Below are 25,336 nucleotides of genomic sequence, written 5' to 3'. Positions count from 1 at the left end.
TTTGCATTTAGGTAAAGGGTGTTAATAAAACTTGGTCAATGAAGTAAAGAAAGAGAAATAAAAGTGACTTTTCAAAAAGGGAAAGCCTATTTTTATGGCAGAAGATCAGTGAAATGCAAAAAAGAATAAAACATGAGCTCTGGGATGCTAGTCGTTGTTTTGGCATTACTGATTTTGGGATTTCACAGAATTATAAACATGTTTTTCCCCTTTAACATAACAGCATCCCTCTAAATCTAACACAGCAGAATAGCAGAATAGCTCTCTGAGCTTATTGCTAAAATCCACACCATGTAATTATGTCAGCTGAATATCTGGATACAAAATGACTGCAGTAAAACAGAAAAATTCAAAAAGAGATGGGACAAAGAAAACCAAACTCTATGGGCTTGTATTTATTTTCATGCAATAAAACAAGAAAAGTATTCTGAGTTTTGAAAGCCTGATCATTCAGACTCCACTGGACAGAGAGGGGCATTAAGTGCCTGTTGCCATCTAAAACCTGTCTGAAGGGCTTTAGATAATTGACCAGTCACTCATTACCTGGGTGGAGGTGAGGAAGAAACTCATCCTAGAACTGTCAACAGATTAAAAGACATTTTTCCCCCCTCTGGAAACATGTGGACTATTGAGGTCCTTGTTTTGGCATAGGAATATTTCTGTTTTTACTGTCCTTTGCAGAGACACTCTGCACCTGGAGCAGCTCAGGTAAGCCAAAGCATGAGGGATTCAGAAAGGCATTGGCACATATGTTTCTGTTTGAAACTACTTATCTATCCAGTGAAAAACTCCAAGAGACAAAAATAAGTCATATTTTCAGTATTAAAATCCATACACAGTAGTGACATGGCTTCTGCCCATGACAGGAGGGTTGGAAATTGTTGTAACCCTGGGCACTGAGAATTTTAGACATCCTGTGCTGACAGGCACTGACCCCCAAGAAAACACTGCATTGACCTGAGGCCATGGAAAAGGCTTCCAAAACTGAGTGACAGCACTGGGATTATGGGTGTGGAGTTTGAATAGAAGTGTGTAGTATCACAGGGTGGAAAACTTAAAGTTTTAGAATATAGTAATATATATATAAAGGAAGATGGAGGTTTTAGGGTATAGGCCAGTCCTTCTTCACCTTCTTCATGGTCTGGGTGGTATTTTGTAATTGAGTAGAAAAATCTGCATTGCTGACCATGGGTAGTTGGTTATTGGGTTAAAAGTAAAAAATAATTTAGGTGTCATTTCATAATTGGACAATTTGTGCTTAAAAGACCTTGTAAAGAGATAGAGACAGAGCCATTTTCTACCTTGTTAGCTCAAACTCACAGCTAGTGAGACTGTGCTATAGATAAGAATTAATAAACATCTGAGTCCAAGTACAAACTGTGTCTCTCAAGCATTTAATCCCAACTCTAACAGAAAAGAAGATAAGAAACCCACAGGAAATAGGTGATCTTCAGGGTCCTTTCCAACCCAGACCATTCCATGATAGTAAAATGATTGCCATAAAAGACATTCTGACAGCCACACTGTCCTTTGAGCTGGGGGAGACCATCTAAAGTTGTCACAGCTCCCTTGCTCCGGGTGACCTTCCTGCACTGAGTGATTGCTGCTGGCTTGCAAAGGTCAGAGGAGAAAAAAAAGGAGCTGGAAATCCATCAGAGCCCAGAGCAGCTTTGGCCTGGGCAGCCTCATTCCAGCTTCTCTCTCTGTGAAGCCCAGACAGGGACATCACACAGCTCTAAAGTGGCAGTGATGGCTTGGGATGAGATGGATGGAGATTCTTTCTCCATGACAGGAGGGCAATTCTGTGCTGCTGCCCAAAAGAGTAGAAAAAATAAATCATCTGGCTTTTTGAGCCTGATACCCATAAATTTTTCAGGCACTCATGGCTTTTCCATCCTTCAGGTTTTCCATGGCTGGAAGCACCCTCTTAAACAGACAGTAAATCCCACCTGGATCCTGACATGACTCCTTTTGGTCTCTCCTCTTTTTGTCATGGTCTCATGAGGGAAGGGAGCACTTCCATGCCTGCACTGCCTAAAAGCAGAGCTGCAGATTGTCCTTGCTGTATCATCCTGAGCCTGACCTACAGCTCCCAGACCAGGCTGGAGCACAGACAACATGGTTTTGTTGCTGGCTTCAGTCAGCCTCCCTCTGGAGATTCAGGCAGCATTCCCTGGAGTAAAAGCTCCCTCATTGAGCTATGACTGTTGTCAATGTTTTATCTCTTCAATTAAATCTTTGCTTTTGAAGTTGTGGCATTTATATTTTCCTCTGAAAAATAGCCTCCTCTGCCCTCAAGTAGGAAGTTAATTCCTTTCCTTGCCAGGCAAGGATCCATTCCCAGGACACATTATCCTCACTGTCAGTCCCAAAAGGGTTAAAAAATGAATGCCTGGGCTGAGTGTCACATCACCTACAGCAGCTCTCAGACGTTCCCTGTTATAAATTTAACCTGGCTTTAAACAGGTGCCACATCCCACAGACGACTGGGATGTACCACAGAGGTTATATTTGTTTCTCCTGATCCTGCAGAAGAACCTCTCACTGAGCAGGTCGTAACCTCCCCTGAGCAGTGCCTTGTGCCACTAAATCCTGGAGCTGCGCAGGGACTGGGAGCATCCTAAAAAACCCCAGAACAAGCAGCCATGAGACAGCACTGCTCTCAATTTGAGCTAACAGATATCAACCATCTCTCAGGAATGGTTTGAGCAGGCTGGACAGAGAAGACAAAGTCTCAAACTTCTATTGTTTCTTTCCATACCTTGGGTGTGCTTTGGTGTTAAGGCCATTGGTTGTGGCTCTGAGAAGTGAAGCAGTTGGTGGTTGTTGGCATGTAGGGCCATGAAAATATTGCATTATTTAAATGCAATTTCAGTTTTGGTTTGGAGCCACAAGTGAGATTTCAGGTGGTGCTCTGTGCTGCCCCTCTGAACTGCAGAACCACCAAAGTGACGCCATTTAACAGTAACTAGGGGCAAAGAAGTGAATGACAGAATGTTCATCCTTCAAATTCAGGGTTTCTTGAGCTGGCTTTGATCCAGGCTAGCTGCAGCACAATGCTTCATGGTGCAAGAGGTTCAGACAACCATGATGCAAGAGGTTCAGCATGGGCACATCCTCACCCTGGCTGTGGGTGTGGCCTTTGCACATCCTTGGCCCAGGGTATCAGGATGCAGATTTTAACAGCAGATTTTCCCTCAATGAGTCTTGGCTGCCCTAATCCTCAAATAACACCATCCCCAGACTGATGGGGGAAAGTAGATTAAATTTCTGGAGTAATTTCCTGAGTGCTTAATCTGAAGATCCCTCCCCTCAGCACCACTTCATGTCCCAAGTGGACCCTGGCAGGCTGAAGCCCTTCACCAAGTATTTGTATTTCAGTAAAGCATTCTCAGACAGTGGAAGAAAGTGGCAGATCCTTGTCTTACCTTGGTCTGGAACGTGCAGAAGACATGAGTGAGGAATGGGTGCTCCCAAGCCAAGGACAGGACTCTCTTCTCCACCATCGTACACTCAACGTCATCATCCATCAGCACCACGTCCTTCTTCAGGGCTTTCACAGCAAAATACTGATCTGTGCTCTTCAGCTCAGCCAGGAACACCTAAAATGGAAACAGCTGCTCAGAAAGAGGGATTATCTCCTCTCAAAACAGAAATGTGAGGGTGGGAGCTGAGTTCCTAGGAATTCACTGGGGTATACATTAAAAACCTTCATGCTTAAGGATGCATTCTGCCATTAACGACTTTGAGATTTCTCCCCACACCCAGAATAATTTTATGAAATTGAGCCCTGGAGAAGGATTAGAAGTTCTTGGCAATTACAGGAGCAGGGTCCTACATGCCTGGATGGACAGGACATGCCAGAGAGCCAAACATCTCTGATAGCAGAAACCATCCTCATGCAAATGCTCCCAAGATACATTTCCTGTTTCCTGACTTCAAATAAAACACACAATATTGCTTTGTCAGCATTTGAAATGCAAATACCCTGCACCAGATCTTCAGCAGGTGGAAAATGATGTCCACCAGTAGTTAGACTGGTTTTATATCAGATGTCTTTCTCTCCTTCCTCCCAGTTTTCAGGTCTGAGCACCCAGGCTGGGTCTCCCATGTTTTTGCAGGACTTCTTCTCTGAGATGGGAAAACACATCCCAGAGGAGTTACAACCTCTGTCTATTTTAATAGGCAGAAAAAATGAGACCCAGAGCAGCAGAGAAGAGTTTTCTAGAGGTGTATTATAAACTTCTGTCTATTTTAAAATGAGACCCTGAGCAACAAAGAAGGGTTTTCTGGAGACCACAGGGAAAAAAAGTCTCTGCTGGAAGGCAGTAACAGTCCTGATCTTCACACTAACAGCCTGCTGACTCTGTTTCTATAGACTGAATAAATGTGTAAAGATTCATCAAAGAGGTCTTTGAAGTTCTCCACCAGACACTATTTACTGAGTAAGCTCAGACATGTTTTAGCCCTGACAAAAGTTTTATTTACCCTTTTGGCTACTGCTGCATTTCACTTTGTAGCAGCAGACAGAGAGTAGAGCCCAGAGCCTCCCTCTATCTCTGCACTGAATGACCAGAAATGCTCACAGTGCTGATGCTGCAGGCACCCTTTTTACCCTCGTGTTTGTGCTGGGCACTGCTCTCCTGGGGAAACTGGGGACTGTGCTGCATTTGTGACCTGGGCTGTGACTTCCAAGGAGCAGGCAGGGAATGCCAGCCCACATACAGAGGTGGTGGTGGGAGATATCCTCATGAATCTGCCCTTCAACCTCTCAGGACAGTGAAAACCCCTCAGGCACTGAGACTTGCACACCCTGTCCCCTCTAGGGGGAAGTGAATCTCTCTCCAAGCAAATTAGGGCACCGGGAGCGACACCGACACAGGAAACTTGTGGGTGAGTTTTTTGTTGCAGAAAGGCACGAAATGGCCCATCCTCTCTACACCCACAATGTGCACTTCACAGAGATGCAGAAGCTGGCAGGCTTGGAGAGTCCATGTCAGCATGAGGGCTAAAACTAAGTACAGAATGTGCTTCAAGGGAGGCATTCAAGACTTGAATAGATGAACATCTGAGCAACCTCATCTCATGAGACCTGTGTTGAGGCATGGTTTAGATTAAAAGACCTCCAGAGATCCCTTCCTCCCAATAAAAATGTTTCTATTATATCCATGCTCTTGATTTCTGGTCAGTCTGGAATGTGGGTTTGGGATATTTTGTTTGAGCTGTGAGATGCCTCAGCTCTGGCTCCCATGCAAACTGTGGACACGACAAGTAGATACAACACTTTCTAATGGAAAATTTCCCTGTCCATTGAGTTGGAACTAGATGGTCTTCAAGGTCCCCTTTAACCCAAACCTATGATTCTATTACTTTCAGGTATGAAAGGCCAACACAGGAAATACTTCTCCAGTTGAAGAACTGGCTGCAGAAATTCCAGATCATTTAGCAGGCAAAAAGCAGCCCTTTGTCAAGGCACAGTTTCCCCCTTGGAAAGATGTAGGACGTGAGCAACGTGATCCACACTCCTCCTTATTGGCTGTGAAAATACAATGAGGAGTCGCACTGAAGTTGCTTCTCACAGCCTTGTGCTGGCACTGAGCAACATGAGTCCCCTCCCAGGGGATATCTGCAACGGGGAAGAACAATCCACAATTCATCAGGATTAATGAATCCACTGAAAACGGGTGGTTCTTGTTTCAAAAGCAAAAATTCTTGGCTGTTGCAAAATTTGCTTTGGGCTCCAGCACAGATCAGAGCTGGGAAAGAGCAGATACTGTTCCCAGCTGCTGGAACCTGCTGCTCTGGAGAGCAGAGGTGATCCACACTCAGATTCTCAGCTCATGATTCCACCTCCCTGTGCAGAGGTACAGCATAGAGACCTTTCCCACCAGCTCTCTGGGGGTATCGAGGATCCATCAACCTGCACAGAAGGGGAAGTTGAAGCCTTGCCTGGGGCATTCCTGTCCTGTCATGGGCAGTCATGAGAGAGCAGCTCATGGGACACGGAGAGGGACAAGGAGAGGAGAAGATGAAGCTCAGGATTCAGCCATGCCAAAGGAAGGATTCCTTGAAGACTTGGAGATTTATCAGCCATTGTGTGGCAGCAGGACTGGAGCAGAGACCTGCACTGGGCACTGGTGAGGCCACACCTCAAATCCTGTATTTGGTTTTGGGTCCATCACTTCAAGAAACTGAGCTGCTGGAGTATGTCCAGGGAAGGGAACGGAGCTGGGGAAGAGGCTGGAGCACCAGGAGAGGCTGAGGGAGCTGGGAAAGGGGCTCAGCCTGAAGAAAAGGAGGCTCAGGGGGGACCCTGTGGCTCTGCACAACTCCCTGACAGGAGGGGACAGATGGAGGGGTCGGGCTCTGCTCCCAGGGAACAGGGACAGGAGGAGAGGGAACAGCCTCGGCCTGGGCCAGGGGAGGTTGAGATGGGATATTAGAAAAAAATTTCTTTGCTGGAAGAGTGGTCAGGCATTGGATGGGGCTGCCCAGGGAAGTGGTGGAGTCACCATCCCTGAAAGTGTTCAGAAAACACGTGGATGTGGCACCTGGGGACACAGTTCAGTGATGGACTTGGCAGTGCTGGGTCAGCAGTTGGATGCAACAACCTTAGAGGTCTTTTCCAACCTAAATGATTCCATGTTTTTTCCTAAGTGTCCCTTCAAACCAGATGTTATTTAGTGCCACACAGAGCAACATGCAAATGCACCCAGTGGTGTCCCAGTCCCAATGCTTACCTTGCCAAAACTGCCTTTCCCCAGCATCTTGTGCAGGACAAAATCTTCAATGGTCAGTTTTAACTGCACTTGGTGCTCCTGCTGTTCCTGGGACTGTTCTCCCAAATCTGACTCTATGAGAGACTCTCCCTTCACTGTGCCCTCCACTGGAGTCTCCCAGGAGATGCCTTGTGGCTCTGCAACACATATCAAAGCACTGAAATAAACCCCTGGACAGGAGCAGAAAACCCCCAGAACACTCACAGGTATTCTGCTTAGAGGTTTAAAAGGGTGTTTCAAATAAATGGAAGTGTGGTGGCCATCTCTAAGTAGATTGGCTCTGCCCCCACTCTGCTTTCTCTCCAGAGGAAACTTTGCTCCAGTGGAAACTGCATCTTCTTCAGCAGTTTTTTTAAAATTTATAAACCGCTTTACAAACTCCCTCATCTGTCTTTCTGTTTTGTGGCACCAAATCCTTAATTTCTGGCCACCTGTCTTCTCCAGCCCTTCTTGCTGCTGCCATTACGATGTGGTTCCATTTTTTCAAGGTCCTTTCAGAACCCTAGGCTAAGCTAGATGAAAAGGTGGGATGGCATTTTCATACTTGTGTTCCTGCTCTGGATGTGAAACATTCCAGATCAACCATTTCAGTCAGCCTGGAGTGGAATCACTCAGAGTTTTTTCAATACTCCACTAACCTGGATTTATAAGAACTTGTAAGAGATTTTGTCCCTCCCTGGATTTATGCCATAGGTGTAACTGTTCTAAAACACTGAACACTACTCAGCAGACAAACAGACCCACATGTGAAACAGATGTGAAACCACCTGAGACTTTACTGTTTCACACCACCATAGACAGATCTACTAGAATAAACACAGATGGGGACATCATTTAATTCTCCTTGGGGTCCAAAGAGCACATTGGTCTCTCATTTACCCTCCTAAACATCTGTTCTTGTAGCACAGAGGGCTGTGACACCTAGATCAGCTCCTGGGTGAGTGGAGGTCTATGTGGTTTTCAAAGATAGCAGAAATCAACCTCCACCCAAAAATATGAAATCAGAAAGAAAATTGGCCATAGTGATCAGAAGGATTCCAAATATCCTGTTCAGAGCTTGATAATAAATTCCCCACTTGTGTCACCTCCAACTAAGCACGTGCCAACCAAACAACAACAAAGCTGCTGCCCCGTAGCACCAGGAGGAATTACCTTTTTTCCCTGTTGTAGATGCTGGCAAGGCCTGAAGTGGTGTCACATCCTTCACAGGAACAGGGAAGCCAATTTCCAGAGGTCCATCCCTGGAGATCTGTTCACTGTCACGCTGGCAGCGAGCCTGGGGCACAGAAAACAGCAAATTTTAGAGCCAAAAGTCACATCCCAAGCTCATGGACAACACCGCGATTTCTTGAGTGTGACTCACAAAAGCCAAGGTCTGGAAGAGGTCTTGGCTTAGGAGAAGAGCATCTAAAAATGCTTAAACCATTTACCTGCTGAGTGCTCTCTATCATTGCCAGAGCTTCAGCCATTAGTTTCTGGTTCACCCCACAAAGATTTGCTACTTTTGTCTGACACTTGTGGTGGACGTTCATGCCACATGCTGAAAGACAGAACACAAGGGGTCAGGACAATGAAGGCTGTAAAGGGTTGGGAAGGAACAAGTGCTGCTGTTGGCCAAAAGCAGACAGCCACCTAAACAGTTCCTGAGATGCCACTCAGGTAGTTTTTTGGTTCCCTATGGAGACTATTTTTGTATTTTCTTCTGGCCAGAGGTTGCATTTCCACATCCATCAGCCTTTGCAGGTACAGGGTACTAAACTACAAGCCATTATCTCAGAGATAAACTGTAATCACAGAAGAGGATCCTCCCATTGGTTTGGGATTATGAAGAGAGTGAAATGTCTTGGGTCTGATAGGGGAAACAGAACTTGCAAGTTCATACTGGGGGTGATTTGGGAAGATCAACACTGTCAACATCAACTGTGATGTTCTTTGTCTCTTTGGGAAACAACTCATGATCCTTCTGGATCAAATATCCCTCAGTACATGGACAGTTGTCCTCATTCTTGAAGTATTATCCTCCATGAAGGACAGTCCTGTAGACCACTCCTTCACCCTCCTGGGTGCCACCTCATACTGGTTTTGCAGAGAAGGGCGATAAATGAGATCTGGATTTTCAGACTGCCACCCTCCAAAGACAATGACCCCTCCTGTGCCCAGCTGGTGTCACCTTCACCAGGGACTCACCATCACACTTCAGCCCCTGCCGTGCCAGCCCCCAGAGGAGGGTGCCACAGTGCTCACAGAAGGTGGGGCTCTTGTAGTTGTAGACTTTGAAGCGGTGGGGCATGTCGATCTTGAACCTCTCCTTGTGGAACTGCAAGACAAAAGCCAGGCTGAGAATCCACTCCTCATTTCCACCCCAGGTCTGTGTGCAAAACCAAACATGAACCACAGAAGTTGGTTTGTCTCCTGCCCTCTTATCCTTGGGTTTGACTGACGAGGAGAAACTGTCTATCAGGCACACAACCCCAAATTTTGATATTTGGTAACTCCAATTCAGAGGGAATTGGGTCGTTTCATCCCTGGCCTTGACCAAAGGACTGCTTGTGCCTTATTTACATACCCAGGCTCTCCTGATGCCCAGTGGGAAAACACTGATACTTTTAAAAAATATTCACCTCATCTGTAATGGATGTCTACATTTGTTGTCATGAATCAGTCCCTGGAAGAGCCTGTTGTACTTCTTTTAGTATGAAAGGTGATGAGAAAGTTGATTACATCTACCCTGGAGATGTCAGAAGAGAAGTGAGAGCAACCTCATCTATAAGAATTGTAGAAGGAGAACAGGGGCCAGCATGAGACTGACACAGTTGCAGGACACAAGGTAAAGGGAATAGTCCAATCAGGAGTTTAAGATCTTTTCTTGCCCACCAAAAAGAAAAGTATGCAATAAACTGACATGAGAAAAAACAAGCAAATGATAGGGGAGATATCAGATCTCCCACTGACTGTTTCAGATAACACAGAATGGGATGTTTAAGCACAAATCTGAAAATTCAGCCTGATGTCTAGCCTAATATTGGATAGTGAAGAGTTTTCTCCAGTAAATCTCTACCTCATGTCCATGACTTCCCTCTGAGTTATACTTTATGCATTAGAAAAATGTCAGTTCTGATTCAGCAACTGCTTATTCTGCGGCTGCATTTGAGTAAATCTTAAGTAGGAGGTAATGAAATCACCGGGAACGTAAAAAGCAAAGGGCACAGATCAGATCAGAGAGTCCTTAGCTCAGCAGGACCTTTTGCTTCATAAGAAGTTGCTTTGCAGTGATGTAGGAGAGATCTGAATGACACTCGAGATTTTTTAAAAGGAATCATAAAAAATCCAACAAAACAAAACAAAAAACTAAATAATAATAATAATAATAATAATAGTAATACCACCTACCATTGTTTCTCTGCTATTGACTGCTGATCCTGTACACTTGGCTATTACTTTATCAATGCACTTCTTATGAATGGCAGCGTTACATTCTGCAACAGCAAGCGTGTCATGGTGTTAATAAAGAAATTCCTTAAGAAAAGATTAAGTAAATAATGACAATAAGAAAACAAAAGAAAAGTTTCTTACGTCTGCATTGATAGCCTTGTTTATTCAGGCCCCTGAAATGAACAGAGCAGTGGTTAGTTCTGAGTTGTCTGAAAGCCTCAGCAGAAGAAAAGAGAGAAATAATTATCAAAGAAGGGAATAAAATTGCTTTTTTTATTATCACTCTTCGTAGAGATTATTTAATTTCATGATCTTCATTCAATCTAATGGTGGAGTGATTCTCTGTGGTTCTCACAGCCTTTTCAGCACACATTCACATCCTGAATTCCATGATCTCCAAACAGCACACTGCACCAGTGAGAAACGTCTGTGCATTTCGTCAAACCCAAAAACTATTTGCAAACAAATAAAGTAAAAAGTGAGGGGAATTTTCACAGTTGGAATAACAACTGCAAACCACATCCTTGAAGTGATGCAATACCTCTACATGTGAAATGCCAAGGGTCTTACAGGAGGAGCACAGACATTCATCAGGGAATCATGGAATCTTTTACGTTGGAAAAGACCTTTAGAATCATCAAGTCAAACCATTAACCCAGATCTGCCATGTCCAACACTAAACCATGTTCCCAAGTGCCACTAAACCAGTTCCCAACTGACACCAGAACTGGTTCCTGGGGTTGAAAGGAGAGGAGACACAGATCCTTTTCCATTTACCATACAAACTCGTGGCACACTGAGCAGAAGGTGGGTTGTGGAAAGAAGGTGGCTGTGAACTCGTGACACTTGACGTTGTGGATTTTGGCCTGTTTGATGGCTCCCCTGCGCTGGTGCAAGGAGAAGAAGCCTTCAGTCTCACAGTCAGCCAGGTCCTTTGCATCTAGGAGGAGAGGAAAGATATTTAAGCGTACCCTGTGCTGATCAGGTACCTTGAGAAAATGCAGTTGCCCAAATATCACGTTACTGAAGCTGATGATTCACTCATGGTAATGAATACTCAAAGAAATACCATTTTATGAAACCCACAAAAGTCTCATTTGGATGATTTTTATCCACCATTCCTACACTAAAATGACTTTAGACTTGAGTCTGAGCTCCCTTGACTATTCATAATGCTGCTGTTGAAATGTAGAACAAAAATTTACCAAGGAGAGGTAGTTTAAGCATAAAACTCTATAGCACTGAAGAAGCACATCCTAAAAATTATGAAATTACATAAAAATTAAGAATTACTGATATATGAACACAAACACACATGTATACGTGTGTACATATAGAGAGACATAATATTTAACAGAATCCTTTCTGTGTGCATATACATGTGTCATTAAGCAGATATTTATGTCCCTAGGATATTCTTCTCGTTATTTTTCCATGCCAACTCTTGCTTTGCTGTTTGCTGTGCCCTTGCTGCTATTCACAGTTATTTAAATTTTGTGGGACAGCAAACAAACCAATTCTGACTTCACGTGCACTTCTACATGCTCGTGTGCCTACAAATCTGATATTCACACAGGAAATCAATCTCTGTTTTGCTCTACTCCTGCACTGCACAGTGAGTCACACAGGTAACCTGTGGGAACCTGTGGCCCCCTGTGTGATCTGATGCAGATCTTGATATTTGTAATAGAAGCACAGCTTGCATTTTCTATGCTTTGACCTCCCTAACAACTTATGACACACAAACAGCACTCCAATCTATATTAAAGGTAAGGGTGGTTAAGAAAATATCAGTGTGGCCATGGCTGCTTTCAGTGCTTCTCTCTTTCTATAAATGGAAGAGCCTTCCAGGTATCTGCACCTCACAGCTTCACCCTACACCTAAAGATATGAGAATTTGGAAACAACGATGGGAGAAAAAGACCAAACATTTGAATTAAACCCATTTTCTTCAACAAAGCAGAATGCAGCCCTTTCAATGAGAAATTTTCCTTAAAATCCAACCTGAACCAGGCTGAGGGTGTTCCCTCTCCTCCTGTCCCTGTTCCCTGGGAGCAGAGCCCGACCCTCCCGGCTGTCCCCTCCTGTCAGGGACTTGTGCAGAGCCACAAGGTCCCCCCTGAGCCTCCTTTTCTCCAGGCTGAGCCCCTTTCCCAGCTCCCTCAGCCTCTCCTGGGGCTCCAGCCCCTTCCCAGCTCCATTCCCTTCTCTGGACATGCTCCAACCCCTCCATGTATTTCTTGTAGTACATAAAGCACAGCCATTTCAGAGGGAGCTGGCTCCTTATTTATCTGTTCTGTCTTGTTTAGCATAATGGGAATATCTGCCATTTAGTGGTAAACCAGCCAAAAAATCTGCCTTGCAAATCACGGAAGAACAGTCACCACGCAATAAAAATTACTTTTCTGGAGTTTTCACTTCAAGCAGTTATGTTTGTTGCTATGGATCAGTCAGTAATAACAGAGGCACTGCTTTTGGTGAAGACACCATGTCTGCCCCACAGCCCAGAAATCACAGCTATAAATTAACAAACAGAATCACTTGCCACTTATTTCCAGGAAGTATCTTGCATTCATCAGCATTCGCCCTTGAGGCTTGAGTTCTAGCTGGTTGAGATAAGTGAAAAACGAGAAAAGAAGTCCATTAAACAGTCATTCAAAGAAGGAAAAATCATTTCAGATGACTTTCAAGCTATCTCCTTTTCCCAGTGGGAACTGATGAATAGCAATGAATGCTAATTTTCAGGTTGCTCATACCCATGTGAGGCAACAAGGCAGGATAGGAGCAACTACAGAGAGGGGAGGGTTCATCACTTCATATCAAACACTCAGAGCAGCATGATAGGAGAGATGAATGTGATTAAACCACAGAAGACGTAGGCAGCTTTTTAGACACCAAATTAGGACCAGCACTATTTACAGAGAAAATTTGTTCCCAATGGATCCTGTAAGGGGAAAGTGGGAGCACTTCAAAAAACCCAAGACAGCTTCAGGTGATGCCGAAATCTTTTAGGCACCTCAGTTCTGCAAGTCTAACTTCTTTACAGTCAACCTGAGGGATGCTACAGGCTTATTCAGGCATGTTTTAGGGCCTTCCCACTGGATTTGGCAATTTCCACCTACCTGACTTTTGGAAATCTGAATGCACTGGACTATGGATAATCCATATCCTACATTTTAAAGATTTCTGATGAGGTCTTTCTTGCTTGGACTACCAGAGAACACAACCTTATATTTGGCATTCTTGTGAAGACCGTTCAAATTTATGCCATTGTAACTTCAGTGATTTTTAAGGAGTTTCTTTGACATAACTCTGAACTCAGGCAGCTGTGAATCAGCGACTTGATATTAGATGAAATTTTTAAAGCTTTTCCCCCAGAGAACATAAAATAACTCATGTTCAGCCAGTCATACTAACATTTGTTCCCAGTGGGTTTCCTCAGCAAAGATTAATACACAGACACAGCTCACCTGAAGCAGAGTCCTCACTAGCACAGGGCAGGTTTCAATTAAAATAAAAGTGCCAAGCTCTTCCCTTCTGACAAGTCTCTCCCTCAAGTCACACCCAAGTAGTCCTAAAACATTATTCCAGCCAGTCTCTGCTGTGCTGCTGGTGACAGCCACAGCCTGGCACGGACACAAGGACACATCCCCTTACCCCAGCACATTCTGCAGGAAAAGAGAGTGATGCTCACCCATATCTCTGTCTTCCCATTGCTCTTTTTGCACCTCTCTGCCAGCACCTTGAGCTCCACCGTGGTCTCTGAGACCATTTCAGCACTTTTGTCCTTGACCACGATGTGCATGACCCGGCCATTGTTGATGTGGGCATCAAAAGTGCTGTTCCAGGGTGGGTACATGGTGGGCTTCTTCTGCACGTACACTTGGCCGTTCTCTGGTGAGAGGGAGAACACAAATCCATTCCGTGAGGGCAGTTCATGGGACCAAATACAGACACCTAACCCAAAAAAGGTAATTTCCACCCTTGGCTCCATCAGTTCTGCTGAGGAGATCTGTAACACCATAAATACTCACTTCTAATCAGGTGAATCTCATCCCAGACAACTACCTTGTTTAGCATCTGTCCCAAGGCACTGCAAAATGAGACAGGTTTGCTTCAAACTCCCCAAAAACTGGATGCACTTTGGGATTAATGTCCAGCCCACTAAGCCAACTAAGTGATGTTAAAACATGAACTGTTTTGCAGACCTGTAACCATCCCACAGGGATGCAGAGTTTTCACCAAAGCCAACTCTCCCTAATGCTTTAATTCCTCTTCCTTCACAGCATCTTAAAATGGTGATGGGTAAAAGAATGGCTATCCCTGGGGTTTGCAGAGGGTTCTCTCCAACTGGGTCTCTCTGAAAAGTGTCTCAGCTAGATTTATTTATCTCACAGAGCCAGTTTTGCTTCATACAGCCCTGTGAAAGTCTTGGATGCTTACTCAAGGTAAATTCTATATCACAGTTACCCTCTGCAAATGTCCAACCCATCAAATGCTGAGGCTGAAGGAACAAGAAAAAAAAGCAGCAGACCTGTGTCCCCTGCCTAAAGACCCTGCTCCTATTTCCAATAATCCCAGATGGAAAAGAACATGCAGCTGATAGCCTGGAAGATGACACATGCTGAAGAAATTTTTTCCCTAAATGAGAGGACTAATTCACAAAAAATCAGAGACAAAAAATGAGACACAAACTTCCCAGCATCCCAGAAAACAGAAATCTCAGCAAAGGGCCATTATTTCTTTGCTGCATCAGTGAAAAAAGCCACAGATGTGAGACATAGCACTTGCAAAACAAGTTGCTTTCACTTGCCTTGCACTCCAGGACACCAGGCTTAAATAAACAAACCCTGGAATGTGAATGAACTGCCTGATATACGGGATCAGACGGTCACCCCTGGTGCATCCCCGCTGACGGCTGTGGAATTCTGCCAGGGATTAACCCAACCCCGGGCTCCTGAAAAATGAAACAGCAACTGTCTTTCCCGGGGAGCAACTCCCATTGTAGCTGGGATTGCTTTTCCTGGAGGCTTTGCTGTGTTCAAACACAGGAGCAGGATCCTTCATGAAGCAAATGTCACCAAGGCAGGTGGCAAAATGGCACCAGGCCAGGTGGCTTGTGAAGGCAGAAGCCACTTTTAAAGGGCAGGCTCTTTTTATATCTCAGAGGCACATATAGTGTCTGAAATGTTTTGTCATCTATTATAAATTGCTGTAACACCTTCAGCTGTATGGAGGTGGGGTTTGTTGTTTTGGTTTTTTTTAGGGATTTTATTTTTGAGATTGCGTTATAATGTGACAGAGTCCCTTTAAAAAAAATGAGCAAGTGGAAAAATGTAAAAGGCTGTCCAAGATCTATCCAGAACTTCTGAAATTCTTCACTGTGGTCTTGCTGTGACATCCCTGTGTCCACAGAGGATGTTCATCACTCCCAGATCCCTGGGGACCTCTGTCCCAATGGCCTTTGCATTATGGCTGGTTGACAAGGGACAGCCTTTGGCACGAACCCAAAGTCAAACTCCCTGTTTTTGGAAGCCAAACACATTTATCATCCTCCACTGTTTTGTTTGCAAAAACCCAACCAACCAAACAAAAACAAAACCAGAAAAGCCCACACTTTGCCAGTGCTAAACATAGAACCACAGAATGGTTTAGGTTGGAAGGGACCTTAAAAACCATCCAGTTCCATCCCCCTGCCATGGGCAGGGACAACTTCCACTAGACCAGACTGCTCCGAGCCCTGTCCAACCTGGCCTTGACCATTTAGGCATGTCCTGCCCTGCTCAGCAATCATTTCTGCCCTGAAAAACTTCTTCATGGCCAAGTGTCAGAGCACAAGGCCGGTGGTCAGGATGATTTGCATCTCTCACCAGCTGTGCAGCTGGTCCACTCCTACTCCTTGGTCATGCCAAAATTTTAGCCAAAATTTACATATCAGGGAGATATAGATTTTTTAAAAAAATTGCATTACGACTGAGTAGCAAGTGCTTTGTCAAACCAAGGAGCTGGAGAGCAAGTTATGACCAAAAGAAAAATAATCTTGAAGCAAGGATAGGACACAGTTTAGTGGTGAAACTGGCAGTGTTGGATTAACAGCTGGACACGTTCTCAGAGGTCTTTCCCAATCTTAATGATCCCATGATTCTACCTCAAATATATTTAGTTAATGTTTGTCTGGAGATTTTTTGCCTTCTTGAGGCCTGTTAGGGCATGACAGCTCCCTGGGATGGTCACGCAGAGAACATTCCTGGCATTCAGAGCCAGGCTCATTTCCCTGCACATCGGACAGAGAACTCTGAGTGGTCTATCTGGTCAGGGGAGAGAGAGCACAGGGGTTTTCCAGGGGGTGATTCACCACACTCATCATGGATGTGCTCCTCAGGCTGGGATGGCTCACACATCAGTATCTGGGAATTAATTACAGGGCGGATAGATTCCGTGCTGGCCTAAGGTAAAGTTGCCCATCCACACATTTGAACACCCTCCAGCAGCAGGAAATTAACACCTCCCAGAGGTGCTTCAGCCCACCCTAGGAAAGGGAGTCTGAGGCTGATGCCTTAAGTTTCAGCTTTGGTGTTTTCCAGATTCGGTACTGCCTTAGTGTGTGACTCTGAACTTCATATAAAGTGTTAGAAAGTTCTTTTCACAGTTTAGTTAGACAAAATAATCCCTTTCCAGCCTGAAAAACAAGGACACTGTTGCAGCTTCAGGCCCAAAAAGTATAAACTACAGCAAACTGAGGAGAGCAAACTGGGAGGGTGGGACTTCATAACCTGAAGCTGTAATTGGACAATTAACCCCAATATGTAAACAGACCAAAACTTATAAAAGTGTGAGTGAAAACTCATGACTGATCATCCGTTTTGTGACCATCTTAGGTCCACCTTGGGTGTCGCCCTGGCCAGGCTCTTGTCCTGCCCAAGGTGTATCCTTAAAGGCCTTTTAATAAATATCTACTTTATTCCTTTAACTCTGTCCAGCCTCTGTTCCAGTTCACCCCTTTAGGCATCAAGGTGAATCAGCCCCAGGAGGTTCACTGATGAGATGAGTCCCTCTGGCTGTCCCAACATTCTCTGAGCCATCACCAGATGAAATTACATCCCAGGAAAAAAGAACCTCCTAATAGCAGAAAGTCACTTTTCCTACACTCAGCCCTCACTAATGGAGAAAAGTTCCCTCGATCAAACACAATTTTGTTTTTCTTGTTGGTAGAGGATTTATTTTAATAATAATTAAAATAATTATTACGGTAATAATTAAAATAACTATAATTATTATAATAATTATGATTATTGACTCTGAGGAGCCCAAAAATTATATCCCTTAGAATATACTTTTGTGTTTGTGGATACCAGAAAACACTTTCAGCTCTGTGTCAGACAAATAAATATAAGTCTGTTCTGACCAAACTGATTTTATTCATTTTTGAACTGACACAGATTTCAATTTGAGTCATGGCTTTCAAAAGCCTCATTAAAGCAAACAGCTAAGCTCTGCACAGAGCTAAAATAGAATGTATTTTCTGATAAAAGTGAGATTGTAGGGATATCTTGTCATGCAGTATTTTCTTTCCTTTTGAATTTACTATTCACCACATCTTCCATTATTATTTAAAATATCATTTAAGGCAAGACAAAGTTCAATGTGATAAATGCTGACTCTTAAACAAAAAATGAACCCCAGTGAAATACTGAACTATTTTAAAATTCTAATTTTTTAAAACTACTTTAACATCCTCTGGGGATTACAGTCATGGGGATTCTCAATAAATAGGGATTTCCAAGTGGATTTTATTTTTCAAAGAATCACAGCAGTCAAACTAGAAATTTATCAAAGATTTAAGCGAAATATCAGCCAATATGAGTAATTCCCTAACACTGAAGGTCTTGCTCTTCACGCTCCTTCAAAAGCACAACTGGAGAACTTTTCATCCTTTTACTGGAATTATTTTCATGCATCAGACATATAATAAATGTTTTCTGAAGGAGGACTCATCAGTGTTGTTCAATCAGGATAAATGTGCAATGATCCATAGACCCAGACACAGCAAAAAGGCTTCTCAAGAGCCTTCTCAAAAAGGTTCATTTTTGAACCTTTTACACAGCACAACAATTACACAGAGAAATTAACTCTCTCTGCAGAGAATGAGCTGTTTGAGTGCCTTTTTTAAAAAAAATTATTATGGAAGTGGCTGGGTCTGTCAGTTTGCCCCCCATAAAGCGATTAACAAAGATGGCCCTGCCAGAATATTTTAGCACACTCAGATTTCACCTCCCTGGAGTCCCACTGACAAACCAGCTCCTGGAAGGGTGAAACCAAATACAGCTCAGCTCATCTGCTCTGTCACATGTTGGGGCTTGTAATGCAGCTGATAATATCCTCAAATTGAAGACACAGATTTGTTTGGCATCGTCTTAAAATCAGATTGCCTTGCAGACAACGCCAAACCCAAACTTGCACAGTGCTGGGACACACAAAGGGCTTCACAAACCTTTACAAAGTGGGCTTGGAAATGGATGATCTTTGAGGTTTCTTCCAAGCCAACTTATTTTATGGTTCACTCTATAATTTACCAGCGTGTTACCTACACACAAGAAGTGGCACAGAAAAGCACAGACACGACTTATAAAAACCCCCAGCCACACTTAACCCCTCCCCACTCACCTGACTCCACGGCTTCTTTAACCATCACAGCGCAGTAGGGGTTAATCACCTCCCCCTGGGACGGCAGGTAAGGGCCACTGTCATAGTTGGACAAACCAATTCGCAGGAAGGGAGACATGACAAGTCCTGTGCCAAACAAAAGGCAGGGGGGACACTTGGGAGAGAGTCTAAAAATTCCCCTGGTTTTAACCCGCGCCTTATCTCCGTCGGACAGCGGGACACCGGCTGCTAGTTATCCATCCAGCTGGAGCCTCTCAGGCTTCCTTCCACGGACTGACCCAGCGCTGCTGGACGTGCCCAAGGTACTGAAACTCAGCTGTTGGCCTAACCACGGAGCTGAACTCATCACAGGGCTGGAAAAACCCACGAGAGCAGCTCTGAGCGCCGATGACTTCACGCCGACCGTCGGGAAGGAGGACGGCAATGTACAGGAGTCACAGATCAGAGCTTTCCTGGCTTGGGATAAACCTCTGCTGTAATTTATGTTGAGTCACATCAAGTCACATCCCACACTACGGGAATAGAGAGGGGTTTGGGAATACTGTTGGAAGCCTGCAGGCTGAACATGAAACTGTGAAATAACTGTGCACTATTTATATATGGCACAGAAAGGAGCTCCAGGCATTCCTGAATGCTGAACCATGTTCACAAGTGTAGCTATAAAGAGACAGTTCAGCTCATAGGAATTGCACTGTATAGACAGTGAAACAAAATACCCCACCAGAAAAAAACCCAGCACCTCAGGATTTATTTTTAAGCAGCTGAAAACAGAAACAAATACAATCAAGGTGCCAGAAAATGCTACAAAACCTTTGGGTTGAGATACTACAAAATTTTCTCTGCAAGGTCTTTCAAAGCCTTCAGAGAGAATATTTAGGGAAACCAGAAATTACTAACTGCTGTAGCTAGTGCCCATCATTGTACCATCTGGGCCCAAAACTGGGATTTGCCACCCAACTTTTGTCTCATCATCTGAGCTTGTCATTCCTGGCTTCTCTTGGGGAGCAAGAGGCACTTTGAACTCAGCTGCAGATGTCTGTCTTGGACCACCAGAGTTAAAAGACATCAATGCTATAACCAGCTGTTAGCTGTCAAATATATTGACAACGACACGTAGTTCAAGCACAACAGCAAAAGGATGAATGACTCGTGGTGTGGGATTCTGCATTTTACACATAAAAATGATTGTTCTGAAGGGAAGCTTCTCTAGCCTCACATGGAAGAATTTCCAGGTTCTTTGCTGGGAATAAAATTCTCTTACCTGTCAATGGTATTTTCCTGACAGTTTAGTTCAGTCTCTGGGAAGGGCTTCTCTTTTCATCACTGTTGTGAACAACATGGAAAGGTTTTTCTCAGCTGAAGGAATAACTGCTCCTCTGGCCAGGCTGACTTCAAAACCTGCCTCTCTGTTCAAGGACACAGGAGGCAAGACCACCAAGGAGAGAGGAAAACTTGAGGAACCAAGATGAAGCCTTTTTCTTGAGTGTCTTCTCTCTTCCCCAGCAGTGTGGAGTGATGAGTTTCCATCAGCACTTTGTACATAAATCTGAGGCTGCCGCAAAACCCAGAACAACTTTTCATGAGCGCATGGCCAGGTTGCAGCAAGTTGTTGTTCCTCTTGTATCCTGGAGCTGATGAGATTTTCTCCTTCCTCCTGTTTATAAAACAAGGACAAACAGCTGCAGTTATTGCTGAGACTGGAACACCAAATCTTCTGGCTGAGTATTCACAAGCACTGAGCACTCACATTCCAACATTTTTCCGACACAGATGGCTCATGAAGCCAACTGTCCATGTTCTCTGACAAAGAATTTGCCTTCCCAGAAGTTTTCCCTAAATTCACTACTCTACATCAGGCCAATTTATACAATAAACAGCATCTGAAGAGTCTCGTTCCCGGGTGTGTTAGCCAACAGCCAGGCTGAGTTTTCAGGAAAACAGAAAAAAATCCACAAACTCTCTTGGATACTGCACTTAAAAGAGAATAAAACCATCAGGTTTCTGGGGAAGAGAAAGAGAAAAATGCCCTGTGACTCATGTCTGTTGTGAATCTCTAGGAATACAGAGGTCATGGATCTCTGCATGTGGCATTGCCTTCGACCAGGAAAACATCAGGACTTCTGAAAACTCCCAGATGCTGGTGGGAATGTCAAAACACCAGGTGGGGCTGGATATAAGCAATCAGGACAATCCTCTTCTCCTCTGGATGAGGGCAGCACCTCTGAAGGATATTGCACATTTGCCAAGTGCCTGATGAAGCTGCTTTGAAGAGCCACTTGCATTTAGAGAGATCCTCAAGCACAGATAGACCTGTGGCACTGCAGAGAAATAGAGTGAGTGGTTTATGAGTGCTCCATGGCAAGAAAAGGCTAAAAGTTCTGCCTCAACTGTCAGAAGCAGAGAAATCTGATCAAATTAAGAAGGGAAAAATCTCTTCAGTGGAAAGAAGAATTTTCCCTCTCTGTGTGATGCAGACATTTATTATTACTTAGACATTTCCTTTGTTTCAACAAGCAAGATGCCTATGAAGTCTAAAGACAATAAGAAAAACAAATCAAAGGGTCTCTGGCAGCAAAAGAGAAATCCAAGCAGCTGTATATTCTGCAACACCAGTGTGGAAAGCTAAAGATGTTCAAACATTAAAACTAAGAGCCAAAACATCTTCATTGAACCTCTGTGTGTGAACAGAAATGTCCTCTCTGTCTCTACCATACTCCACCAATTCTGGTCACTGCTGGGCAAGAGAAAACAATGATCCTCTTCCAAATCCCTAATTCCTACACCTCTGGCTTTAAGAACCTGTTGTGCCACAAGCAGGAGCAGGAGGAAGTGCAAGGGGTTAAGCATTCCCTTACCAGGACTTTCCAAATCCACCTTTAAAAGCTCAGAGTGCCAGTCAGAATCATTAGTCAATATGTTGGGCATCTAAGAACATGAGTGTTGCTAAAAGAATCCAAAGATCTTTTGCTGGCTCCTCAGAAACAAAATGTGGTGACACTCTTGACTCAGGTACTAAAGAAATAAAATTAGCACTAAAGGTTTGAGCTGAAATTCATCACGCTTCAATTAAATCAACATATTCGCAACACAGGAAGAACTGTGAAAGCATTTTGTCCTGCTAAGTACTCCTATCATTGCTCCAAAAATCACTGCTTGGATGTGCTAAAAGACACCACCTGTTCATGTCTGTGGATCAGCTCCCTGAGCAGTGACATTTAAAATTTTCCTTAGATTAATGCTAAATGAATTAACCTTAATGCTGGATGTTCCCTCCCTCCCCTCCAGTGCATCACTTCATTTTGGCTCTGTGCAATCAAGCACTTTCTGATCAGGTATCCCAGAGATGCTGTGGAATCTTCACTCCTGAAATATTCAAAAGCCATCTGGGCATGATCCAGGACAGCTCCTGGTGACCCTGTTTGGACAGGAGAGGGGGGCAGGAAGAGGTCACTTCAAAGCTCAAGCAGCCTGTGGTTCTGTGAAGACAGAGTGGGATAGATCTCAACAAGACCCAGATGTCTACAGCATCTGCATCTCCATGTCAGGCAGTCACCTGGACTCCTGAGAGAGGAACAGATAGAAATTGGCACCTTCAGGTCTTGAGCTGGAAGCACCAATATGAGATTTCCCTGCCTTGAGAGCCAGTGGGAACACCTGGGGATGATCTGTTCACATGAAGCACCTTCACTGCACGATCTGGCTTTGATCAGATTCCTCAAACCATTACAATTTCACTGGATCCCTTCGATGTATCAAATCAAAAGGCTTGTACTGGGACTTCACACAAACCAGTTTATTGCAGGAGATGCTCTGCAGCCTCCAGCAAACAGGTGAGAATTTTCCAACACCTGCAGAGCACATGGGTTTGGCACACTGAGAGTCAGCACTGATAAACCACCAGCTGCCCTTCCAAGCCTTGCAAAGGCTGGCTCAAGCTTGCTAAAACCAGAGTTTACTGCTGCAACAGCCTGGGGTGAATTTCTTTACCCTGCCCAATAAATCAGACAGATAACTGGTTTCCTGCTTCTCTCCCACTGTCTTTGCTGAAACCACCTTTGGCTTTGGCCCAAACATCTGTTTTCCAGGTCAGATTTCCAGAGTTTGCCACTACAGGACTGCTACTTGGCTGACATCCACAGCCATGAACAATTAAGCAACAACACAACTCAGCTCCAGCACGGCTCGCTGTAATAGCAGCAGTTTAATTTAACATCAGAAACAGCTGCACTGGATATGGAGAGTGTCTGCTTAATTTCCCAGTGGAAAGGATACTGTGAGGTATCTGAAAAGCAAAGATGAAATGCAGCTTTCTGTAAGAGGCCACCTGCAACCTCTCCTGCAGTGAAACATTAAATATGGTGTAATTGGGGTTCAGCAATGCTGCACCCCACTTTGTTGGCACAGGGGAGCTTGGGAGAATAATGCAACATATGGAAATAATTCCCAGACAATATTAGGAAGTAATAAACTCCTTAACATCCTTAATCAATTGTGGTTAAGTAGAGAGGAAGAAATGAGTTCCTGCTCCAAGTCAGCAGAAGATCTGGATGGAAGACAGCTGCCTGTGATGGGATTTGTGCTTTTGCCTTTCACTGACTGAAAATGGATGACACAGTAAAGATGGCAATTTACTGAACAAGGGCCAACTGGAAAGGGAAATATTTCTGCATTTGAGATGCTGCTTTCCTAATGTCATCAAACTGTCATTTTCTCAAGGTCAGAGGGAACATTCCAGCTCTCTCCTTTTTTTTTTTTTTTTTTTTTTTTTTTTTTTTTTTTTTTAGGCAAAACTACTTGCAAAATGAGTTTGTAATCTCCAGATCAGCATCACTAAGAGGGAAAGGATCCAGGAGTTATAGCTGGAGGGTATGAACTTTCTTTCACCCCCTTTCCAAGGCATCTCCCAGCAAAAAAGGCAGGTCCTGACCCTGCAGAGATCTGTTTGTAAGGCTGGTGGAGACATGAGCATTACACACCTCAAGGCCTTCTTGCAGATTTCAGGAGCAACACTGAACATCAGCAGTGATGGATGGAGTCCCTTTCTCCATTCCCTGACTCCTCATTTCCCACAGACCAAACAGGAGGGAATGAGGAGCTAAATAACTTCCCTGAGTGACTCATTTTGGGTGCCCCTATCAGCTGTTATTTCAAATAAGATCAAACCAGCCTGTCCACAAAGGAGGAAATTCAGAACCCCTCTGGGTGCCATCCAACATTTCGCACATTTCTTTTGACAAGGATGTGGATCAGAGGAGGAGGAGGGGAATTTGCAGAACCCTTTGATTTTCCCTCTCTCTGTAGTCAGCTGCCCCATCTCACAAAGGTGGAACAGGGAGGAGTGAGGCAAACCAGAACCAGCAGTCTCTGATGGGATTGGTACAATACCAGACTCCATGACACTGAAGAGCCTCCCAAAACTTCTTGGAACCACTTGATTTCAAAGCAGAGGTGATGCTCCCCACACAAACCCTTTCCCATCATTTGCATCACCTGGGCAAAGCATTTCCTTCCTCTATCTCCTATATATCCCCCACAAAACTCTTTTTGTACTCTGCTGAGGTCAGGGGTTTTCTTTTGTTGCATTTTTAGTGCACAAGGGAAGACCAGAGCCTCAGGTCTATTTTCATATCTTAAACATGATTAAGCTACAATGGAGTTCACACAGGTGAACAGTTTACAGCTGTAGAAGGGTTGGTGTCCATCCCACTGGGGGAATTGCAGGAAATAACTGCTGGAAATCCCAGTGCTCACTACATTCATCCATGGACTCCAGGATGTAATCCTCAACCTTTCTAGCAGACACGAGTACAGCTGGGCCTTAAAACCAGGAAATTTGGGCTTTGCTATCCCCTTGGCTCTCCAGATAACAAGTCCTTCAACCTGACTGTCTTGGGTTGCAATATGTAACCAAAAATGTCTATTCTATTTGCCATCTGTTGAAATCAGTTGGGGAGATGCTTTTTTTATCTCTCGTATAACCCATCCCTCATAACCATGAGGGGAGAGCGCGGATGTCTCCTGTTAATGGGCAGCTGTTAAAACCAACTGGGGAAGTGTTTCTTTATCTCTTCCATGATCCATCCTCCCTCCAGGGGAATCTGCTGTTAATGGGCCATCCAGGCTCACTGCAGGGCTGATACAATTCCATCATCCCATTGGGAGATGCTCCACCCAGGGGGAGGAGCCCATCATTCCTACCTGGATAATTCCTACCTGGATAATTCCTACTTGAGATTTGGAACATCAGCACAGCCTGTCTGCACTGGATTCCCAGAGGAAAACCAGACCCAGCTCAGCACCACTGGACCCTTCTACAGGATCATCTCTACTCCAACAGAACCACATCTGTCCCTCTAGGAGGACTTAATTGAATTGCTGCCAACACCCTGAACCAACAGCGGGTCAGGTTGTATTCTGACTCTGTCAGGGTTTCTAGGGGTTTTGTTTGTTTGGGGTATTTT

At 44.3% G+C, this 25,336-nt stretch overlaps 1 protein-coding gene across 2 annotated transcripts in view; it reads right to left on the bottom strand.

Moving 5' to 3' along the window:
- Positions 1–25,336, bottom strand: part of PRKCQ (protein kinase C theta) — a 55,442-nt gene that overhangs the window by 17,591 nt on the left and 12,515 nt on the right. The window contains exons 2-13 of one of the 2 annotated variants that reach the window (XM_083860282.1): positions 20,137–20,529; positions 18,876–19,228; positions 13,906–14,105; positions 12,757–12,817; positions 10,989–11,151; positions 10,353–10,384; positions 10,170–10,255; positions 8,967–9,096; positions 8,210–8,319; positions 7,932–8,055; positions 6,741–6,916; positions 3,429–3,602 (exon numbers count right to left, since the gene is read on the bottom strand). In XM_083860282.1, the coding sequence (XP_083716408.1) occupies positions 3,429–3,602; positions 6,741–6,916; positions 7,932–8,055; positions 8,210–8,319; positions 8,967–9,096; positions 10,170–10,255; positions 10,353–10,384; positions 10,989–11,151; positions 12,757–12,817; positions 13,906–14,105; positions 18,876–18,993 (1,374 nt within the window). In that variant the 5' untranslated portion in view covers positions 18,994–19,228; positions 20,137–20,529. The remainder of the gene's footprint in view (positions 1–3,428; positions 3,603–6,740; positions 6,917–7,931; positions 8,056–8,209; positions 8,320–8,966; positions 9,097–10,169; positions 10,256–10,352; positions 10,385–10,988; positions 11,152–12,756; positions 12,818–13,905; positions 14,106–18,875; positions 19,229–20,136; positions 20,530–25,336) is intronic. The other variant, XM_083860281.1, reaches the window with a different exon arrangement.

The sequence above is a fragment of the Zosterops lateralis genome, assembly GCF_965231275.1.
Source record: "Zosterops lateralis genome assembly, chromosome: 4".
Taxonomy (NCBI): Eukaryota; Metazoa; Chordata; class Aves; order Passeriformes; family Zosteropidae; genus Zosterops; species Zosterops lateralis.
Note: the sequence above shows the minus strand (reverse complement) of the source record. Positions and strands in the feature narration are given on the sequence as shown.